This window comes from Salvelinus sp. IW2-2015, unplaced genomic scaffold (genome assembly GCF_002910315.2).
Source record: "Salvelinus sp. IW2-2015 unplaced genomic scaffold, ASM291031v2 Un_scaffold986, whole genome shotgun sequence".
Lineage (NCBI taxonomy): Eukaryota > Metazoa > Chordata > Actinopteri > Salmoniformes > Salmonidae > Salvelinus > Salvelinus sp. IW2-2015.
The window spans coordinates 29,349-39,135 of NW_019942672.1; the positions used below are offsets into that span (position 1 = coordinate 29,349).

At 39.5% G+C, this 9,787-nt stretch overlaps 1 protein-coding gene across 1 annotated transcript in view; it reads right to left on the minus strand.

Moving 5' to 3' along the window:
- The window catches only part of LOC112069323 (DENN domain-containing protein 1B-like), a 205,428-nt gene that overhangs the window by 193 nt on the left and 195,448 nt on the right, over positions 1-9,787 (minus strand). Inside the window, 1 exon segment of the mRNA XM_024136630.2 lies at positions 96-197. Coding sequence (XP_023992398.2) covers positions 96-197 — 102 coding nt within the window.

Sequence of the window (9,787 nt, forward strand, 5' to 3'; positions counted from 1 at the left end):
TGTGTGTGTGTGTGTGTGTGTGTGTGTGTGTGTGTGTGTGTGTGTGTGTGTGTGTGTGTGTGTGTGTGTGTGTGTGTCTCTCTCTCTCTACTCACCACGTCACTGGGCAGGTTCTGCAGGTCATTCTGGGGACTCTCTAGTGTGTTGGTGTCAATGTTTAGTATCACCACATCCTCCAACGACCTGCTACGCACTCTCTGAGAGAAGAAGCACAGGTTGTCAGCACACACACACCTCAACCCTGTTGTTACTTCCTCCTAAAACAGTTTGGAGATAAACATCTCCATGTCAGACCCAACACGTACGTATTCATGTCAGGGTTTTTAACGGATTCATTTGTGTTTTTATTGGTCCCAGTACTCGATACAGTGCTGCAAATATTTCACAGGTCAATATAATACCCTAACTCCTAACTCCTAACTCTAACCCTACTGTKTATAGCCTGTCTTTTTACTGATGTTTTTATTTCTTATCTTACCTATTGTTCACCTAATACCTTTTTTTGCACTATTGGTTAGAGCCTGTAAGTAAGCATTTCACTGTAAGGTCTACACCTGTTGTATTCGGCGCACGTGACAAATAAACTTTGATTTGATTGATTAAGTCACACAGACCTGTTTTATTAGCAGTAACCCACGTGCTTGTCTATTGTACCAGATATAGATAGACTGACAAGTAACATTTAAAAACTACAGTCATCACACAACTTAACTCCATACACACGTATAAATATACACCAAAATGAAGAAAAACAAATAGAAATATTCCCTGCATTAGTCTGCTGTGCTGATAGTTACAAACCATACTATTATGTCTGCAGTGGTGATAGTTACAAACCATACTATTATGTCTGCAGTGGTGATAGTTACAAACCATACTATAATGTCTGCTGTGCTGATAGTTACAAACCATACTATTATGTCTGCTGTGGTGATAGTTACAAACCATACTATTATGTCTGCTGTGGTGACAGTTACAAACCCTACTATAGTATGTCCTGCTTGTGGTGACAGTTACAAACCCATAACTATAAATGTTGCTGTGGGTGATGTTTTACAAACTCCTAACTATTATGTCTGCTGTGGTGATAGTTACAAAACCATACCTATTATGTCTGCTGGTGCTATAGTTAAACAAAAACCCATAACTATTATAGTCTGCTGTGGTGATTAGTTCAAACCATACTATTATGTCTGCTGTGCTGATAGTTACAAAACCATACTATTATGTCTGCTGTGGTGATAGTTACAAACCGATACTATTATGTCTGCCTGTGCTGATAGTTACAAACCAATACTATTATGTCTGCTGTGGGCTGATAGTTACATAACATACTATTATGTCTGCTGTGGTGATAGTTACAACCATACTATATGTCCTGCAGTGGTGATAGTTACAACCATACTATTATGGTCTGCTGTGGTGATAGTTACAAAACATACTATAATGTCTGCTGTGGTGGCAGTTCAACCATACTATTATGTCTGCCTGTGGTGAATAGTTACAAACCATGACTAATAATGTCTGCTGTGGTAATAGTTACTAAACCATACATTATGTTTCTGCTGTGGTGATAGTTTACAAAAACCATACTAATTGAATGTCTGCTGTGGTGATAGTTACAAACCATACTAATACATGTATGCTGTGGGTGGACAGTTACAAACCATACTTATTATGTCTGCTGTGGTTGATAGTTTAAAACGCATACTATTATGTCTGCTGTGGTGACAGTTACAAACGCATACTATTATGTCTGCTGTGGTGGATAGTTACAAACCATACTATTATGTTCTGCAGTGGTGATAGTATACAACCATACTAATTATGTTGCTGGTTATGGTGATAGTTACAAACATACCTATAATGTCTGCTGTGGTGACAGTTACAAACATACTATAATGTCTGCTGTGGTGACAGTTACAAAACCATACTATTATGTCTGCTGTGGTGATAGTTAAAACCATACTATTATGTCTGCAGTGGTGATAGTTACAAACCATACTATTATGTCTGCTGTGGTGAATAGTTAACAAACCTACTTTAAATTTATGTCCTGCAAGTGGTGCAGTTACAAACCATATATAATGTCTCTGTGGTGATAGTTTCAACCATACTAATATGTCTGCTGTGGTGATAGTTACAAACCATACTATTATGTCTGCAGTGGTGATAGTTACAAACCATAACTATTATGTCTTGCTGTGCTGATAGTTACAAAACCATACTAATTAATGTCTGCAGTGGTGATAGTTACAAACCATACTATTATGTCTGCTGTGGCTGATAGTTTACAAACCATACTATTATGTCTGCAGTGGTGATAGTTACAAACCATACTATTATGTCTGCTGTGGGATAGTTACAAACCATACTATAATGTCTTGCTGTGGTGATAGTTACAAACCATCTAATTATGTCTGCTGTGCTCCAGTAGACAGGTGTGTATCGGTGTGTGTATCGGGTGTGTGTGTGTGTGTTGTGTCTGTGGTGTGTGTGTATTGGGTTGGTGTGGTGTTGGTGTATCGGGGTGTGGGGGGGGTGGATCTTTACTTGTCACTTTGGTCTGTGACAGTCTGGGATAATGGAGGCTCTCCATATACACAAATGGACATAGTTAGCACACCACACACACACAAATCACGTAGATGAGGCAAGCATACAGGCACAGACACACACAGTCATAATACAATATGTCCACAGTGGTGGCTGAGGGGAAGGGGCCTTGGCATGCCTGATCTGGTCCCTAATTAATGCGGTTGCAGTAGAGAGGTCCCTGTCACGGCACGTGTGGTGATAAATACTGCTACCTGTCAGGTATGACACCCACACCAACACACACACACACCACACACACACACACACACAACCACACTCCCTCCTCCCTCCCTCCCTCCCTCCGCATCTGAAATCCTGCAGCCCTTGAACTGATTCATGCAGAGTCCGTATTCACACCCCTTTGACTTTTTTCCTAACATTTTGTGTGTTACAAAGTGGGATTAAAATGATTTAAATTTACATTTTTTTGTCAACGATTACACAACAATAGTATAGCAACAATCAAAGGGTGAAAGAAAAATAAGACCCATAATAATATTGATTAATATAAGTATTCAACTCCAATAATGTTAGAATCACCTTTGTCAGTGATTACAGCTGTGAGTCTTTCTGGGTCAAGTCTCTAAGAGCTTCTGCAACACCTGGATTTGTACAATTTGTAAGATAATCATTGCAAGACAGACATTTTCAATTTTCAAGTCCTTGCCCTAGCTTTTCGAGCAAATTTAAGTCAAAACTATAAACTAGGCCACTTGAAGGAACACGATCAATGACGTCTTGGTAAAGCCAACTCCTGTGGTATATTTGGGCCTTGTTGGTTTTAGCAATGCTGCTGAAAGGTGAACTTTCTTCTCCCAGTGTCTGTTTTGAAGCAGACTGAACCAAGGTTTCCCTCCATTTTGCCTGTGCTTAGTTCTATTCCTTTTTCTTTTTATCCCAAACAAAACCAATTAGTCCCTTGCCCGGATGACATGATGCAGCCACCACCATGCTTAAAAATATGAGAGTGTATCAGTGATGTGTTGCGGTGGATTTGCCCCAAAAATAACGCTTTGTTTCAGACAAAAAAAGTTAATTCCGTTGCCACATTTTTTTGCAATATTACTTTAGTGCTTATTGCAAACAGGATGCTGGAATGTATTGATACAGCCATCCAAAGGTAATTAGTAACTGACCATGCTCCTAAAGGGATAGGCATTTGATGTCTATTGGCCTTCTTCTTTTGCGAACTCACTGGATAACTGGTCGTTGTGGTTGAATCTGTGCTTAAAAAACTCACTGCTGCGACCTTAACAGTGTGTGGGTAAAGAGATGGGGTAGTCATTTAAATGATGATAACCACTATTACTGCACACAGAGTCCATGCCAACTTATGTGGCCTTGTTAAGTACACTGTTTAACTCCTGTGAACTTTAAGGCTCGCCATAACAAAAGGGGATGAATGCACTCCCGAGTGTTGCGAACTACAGACCCGACGACGCTGGGCAATTGTTGCGCCGCCCCATGAGTCTCGCCGTTCGCTGGGCCCGGCTGGCGACACAGCTGGGATCGAAACCCGGGTTCTGTAGTTTCGCCACTCGGGAGGCATTCACCCTTTTTGTTATGGGCGAGCTAAAGTTCAGGAGTAAACATGTACTTAACAAGGCACATAATTGCATGGACTCTGTGTGCAGTAATAGTGGGTTATCATCATTTTTAAGTGACTACCCATCTCTTTACCACACCTGTAGAGGTCGAGCAGTGAGTTTTAAGCACAGATTGCAACCACAACGAACCAGGTTATCCAGTGGTTCGCAAAGAAGAAGGCCAACTAGACATCAAACTGCCTTATCCCTTTGAGCATGGTGCAGTTACTAATTACCACTTGGATGGTGTATCATACATCCAGCATCCTGTTTGCAATAAGGCACTAAAGTAATATTGCAAAAAAAATGTGGCAACGAAATTAGACGTTTTTGTCTCTATAATATAAAGCGTTAATTTTTGGGGCAAATCCACCGCACACATCACTGACGTACGCACTCTTCAATATTTTTAAAGCATGGTGGTGGCTGCATCATGTCATCGGCAAGGACTAATGAGTTTTGTTTTGGGATAAACACAGAACAGGAATAGAATAAGCACAGGCAAAATGGAGGAGAACTTGGTTCAGTCTGCTTTTCAAACAGCACTGGAGAAAGTTCACTTCAGCAGCATTGCTAAAACCACAGGCCAAATAATACACAGGAGTTGGCTTACCAAGACGTCATTGATCGTTGTTCCTTAGTGGCCTTTTATAGTTTTTGATACTTAAATTTGCCTCGAAAAAGCTATGGCAAGACTTGAAAATTGAAAATGTCTGTCTTGCAATGTATCTTACAATGTGTACAATCCAGGTGTGCAAAGCTCTTAGAGACTTACCAGAAGACTCCACAGCTGTAATCACTGACAAAGGTGATTCTAACAATTATTGGAGGTTGAATACTTATTTAATCAAGAATATTTATGGGTCTTATTTTTCTCTTTCACTTTGATGTTCTATACTAATTTTGTGTAGATCGTTGACAAAAAATGTAAATTTAAATCCATTTTAATCCACTTTGTAACACAACAAAATGTAGAAAAAGTCACAAGGGTGTGGAATACGGACTCTGCATGAATTAGTTCCAAGGCTGCAGGATTTCAAGATCGAGGGAGGGAGGGAGGGAGGAGGGAGTGTTGTGGTGTGTGTGTGTGTGTGTGTGGTGTGTGTTGTGTGGTGTGTGTGTGTGTGTCATACTGACGGTAGCAGTACTTTATCACCCACTGTGCCAGTGACAAGACCCTCTCTAACTGCACCGCATAATTGACCAGATGCAGCCATGGAAGCCTCCTCAGCCACCACTGTGACATATTGTATATGACTGTGTGTGTCTGTGCCTGTATGCTTGCTCATCTAACGTGATTTGTGTGTGTGTGTGTGTGCGTCAACTATGTCATTGTGTATATGAGAGCCTCCAATATCCCAGACTGTCCACGACCAAAAGTGACATGTAAAGAATCCACCCCCCACACACCGAGATACACCACACACACACACCAATACACACACACACAGAACACACACACACACACACACCCGATACACACACCCGATACACACCTGCTATACTGAGCCACAGCAGACATAATAGTATGGTTTGTAACTATCACCACAGCAGACATTATAGTAGGTTTGTAACTATCACCACAGCAGAGCATAATAGTATGTGTTTGTAACTATCACCACTGCAGACCATAATAGTATGGTTTGGTAACTATCAGCCCAGCAGACCATAATAGTAATGTTTTGTAACTATCAACCACTGCAGACATAATAGTATGGTTTGTAAACTATCAGCACAGCAAGACATAATAAGTATGGTTTGTAACTATCACCACTGCAGACATAATAGTATGGTTTTGTAACTATCACCACAAGCAGACATAATAGTATGGTTTGTCACTATCACCAAGCAGACATTATAGTATGGTTTGTAACTGTCAGCAGTGCAGACATTATAGTATGGTTTGTAACTATCACCACAGCAGAACATAATATATGGTTTGTAACTATCACCACTGCAGACATAAAGTATGGTTTGTACTATCACACAGCAGACATAATAGTAATGGTTGTAACTGTCACCACAGCAGACATTATAGTATGGTTTGTAACTGTCACCACAGCAGACATTATAGTATGGTTTGTAACTATCACGCACAGCAGACATAATAGTATTGGTTTGTAAACTATCACCACTGCAGACTAATAGTAATGGTTTGTAACTATCAACCACAGCAGACATAATAGTATGGTTAATGTCCCCCAGCAACATAATAGTTGTTTGAACTATCACACCAGCAGACATAATAGTATGGTTTTGTAACTGTCACCACAGCAGACATTATAGTATGGTTGTAGACTATCACACAGCAGACATAATAGTATGGTTTGTAACTATCACCACAGCAGACATAATAGATGTTTGTACTATGACCACAGCAGACATTATAGCTATGGTTTGTAACTATCACCACAGCAGACCATAATAGTATGGTTTGGTAACTGTCACCACAGCAGACATTATAGTATGGTTTGTAACTATCACCACAAGCAGACATAATAGTATGTGAAGCTATACTGAGTAGTTGGTTTGTAACTATCACCACAGCAGAACATAATAGTATGGTTTGTAACTATCACGCACAGCAGACATAATAGTATGGTTTGTAACTATCAGCATCAGCAGACTATAATAGTTGGTTTGTAACTATCACACACAGACATAATACTATGGTTTTGTAACTATCAGCCACAGCAGACATATAGTATGGTTTGTAACTATCACCCGACAGCAGACCATAATAGTATGTTTTGTAAATATCAGCACAAGCAGACATAATAGTATGTTTGTACTATCACACAGCAGACATAATAGTATGGTTTGTAACTATCACACAGCAGACATTATAGTATGTTTGTAACTGTCACACAGCAGACATAATAGTATGGTTGTTAACTGCAACACAGCAGACATAATAGTATGGTTTGTAACTATCAGCACAGCAGACATATAGTAGGTTGTAACTATCACACAGCAGACATTATAGTATGGTTTTGTATCAACTATCACCACTGGCAGACATAATAGTATGTTTTGTAACTATCACCACTGCAGACATATAGTATGGTTTTGTAACTATCACGCACAGCAACTATGCAGGGAATATTTCTATTTGTTTTTTCATTTGTGTTATATTTATACGTTGTGTATGAGTTTAAGTTGTGTGATGACTGTAGTTTTTAAAATGTACTTGTCATCTATCTATATTGGTACAATAGACAAGCACGTGGGTTACTGCTAATAAAACAGTTCTGTGTGACTTAATCAATCAAATCAAAGTTTATTTGTCACGTGCGCCGAATACAACAGGTGTAGACCTTACAGGTGAAATGCTTACTTACAGGCTCTAACAATAAGTGCAAAAAAAGGTATTAGGTGAACAATAGGTAAGTAACGAAATAACATCAAGTAAAAAGACAGGTATAGACAGTAGGGTTAGAGTTTAGGAGTTAGGAGTTAGGGTATTATATTGACCTTGTGAAATATTTTGCAGCACTGTATCGAGTACTGGGACCAATAAAAAACAAATGAATCCGTTAAAAACCCTGACATGGAGATGTTTATCTCCAAACTGTTTAGGAGGAAGTAACAACAGGGTTGAGGTGTGTGTGTGTGCTGACACCTGTGCTTCTTCTCTCAGAGAGTGCGTAGCAGGTCGTTGGAGGATGTGGTGATAACTAAACATTGACCCACACAACAGAGAGTCCCCAGAATGACCTGCAGAACTGCCCAGTGACGTTGGTGAGTAGTGAGAGAGAGACACACCACACACACACACACACAAACACACCCACACACACACATCACACACCACAACACAACCACACACACACACACACTATATATATGTATTTTACTTGTATTCTAGTCAATGGGCACATCATATAATACTGGCTGTCTCAATGTTGTATTCATGTACTGTCTATACACCTTTTATTTATTAATTTCTTTTGGACTTTTTGGGATTATGTTTGTATTGTTTTTGTGTTGCTAGTAGTGGCTGAGCGATTAGTGCTGTTTTGATGTCGGGTTCGTTTTCGGTTTTCATTATTACTAAATAATCACAGATTTCGGTTTAGACAAATGCACTATTGCATTGTGTGCATTGAATGCTGTAACAACACAGAATAACACTATTAGTAAAGTCCGATGATGGGTAGTGACTGCCCAGTACTGCATCATTATTAACCATCACTCATTCAGATTTACTTTACTTTAATAAAATATTTCAGTTGTTGTGGTTATTTACATTTGGTTTTATTTGAATGACTTTATTATTTAATTCACAGTCATTGTCTCATCTTGATAAGAGCTGCTGTCACTATTTTAGTAGTTCTTCAAAAGTAAATAAGACATACTTTTATGACTGCTGAATACCAACTATCATCACTTAGTCAATGTATTTTCAGGTAGAGATACCTTGTGAAGCAACTGCTCTCTAATCCTCGATCGTTCATATCGTAAGGCATAAAAGAGCAGACCGGACAAGTAGGCATGCAATGGATTATGGTCAATTGTAGTTAATGACCACAGTTTTTTAGCGCTAAACTAATGTAGCATTTTGGCCTGTTGGAAACTAACCACTCCCTACTAAGCATCACACAGTTTGGGCTTGATCTGATTCATCACTAGAGAAACTGAGAAAATGTGCCCCTTGATCTCACCCCGCAAAAAAATATTTACAAAATAAATGGAATATTTAAAAAAATGTAACCGACGTCAGTCAATTAGTTGTTTAAAAACGCGCTCAGAACTATTGCTAGGTATTATTCCTGCACTGTTGGAGCTACAAAACACACATTTCACTGCAACCTGCAATAACATCTTCAATCTGTGTATACGCGACAATAAAGTTTAATTTGATACACCACACACACACACACACACACACACACACACACACACACACACACACACACACACAACACACAGCACACACACACTAGCACAGTATTTTAAAATGGTTCCTATACACAACACACCACTATTACATAGTCTTTTAAAATGGTTCCTATACACACACACCCTCTAGTATCATAGTCTTTAAAATGGTTCTATACACACACACCACTATTACATAGTCTTTTAAAATGGTTCCTATGCAACACACACCCTCTGTATATAGTCTTTAAATGGTTCCTATACACACCACACCTCCTTCACACTTCCCTCTCTCCGCGGCTCTTTTCTCTTTCTCTCTCTCTTATTCACAACATGCAGTATTCTTCTTATAGATAAACAATTCTCACATAGCTCTCTTTCCTCTCCCTCCCCCCAACCCCCCTATCCCGGTCCATTAGTGGCTCTAGTGGGGAATCCCTGTTGACACACACTAGACACAACACACACACACACACAACACCACACCACACGACACACAAGACACACACACACACACACACACATAGACATAGCACACACAGCACACACATAGACACACAACACACAACACTAGGCCAGAAGATGCCAGTATTGCAATACATCGTTTAGTATATCGTGGCTAAGGAAACCAAAACACCAAGCTGATTTAACTCTTTAGGAAAACAGCCCTAATGTTGGAAACAACACATCATGTGTATCCGGAGTATATTCATTATTTTCCA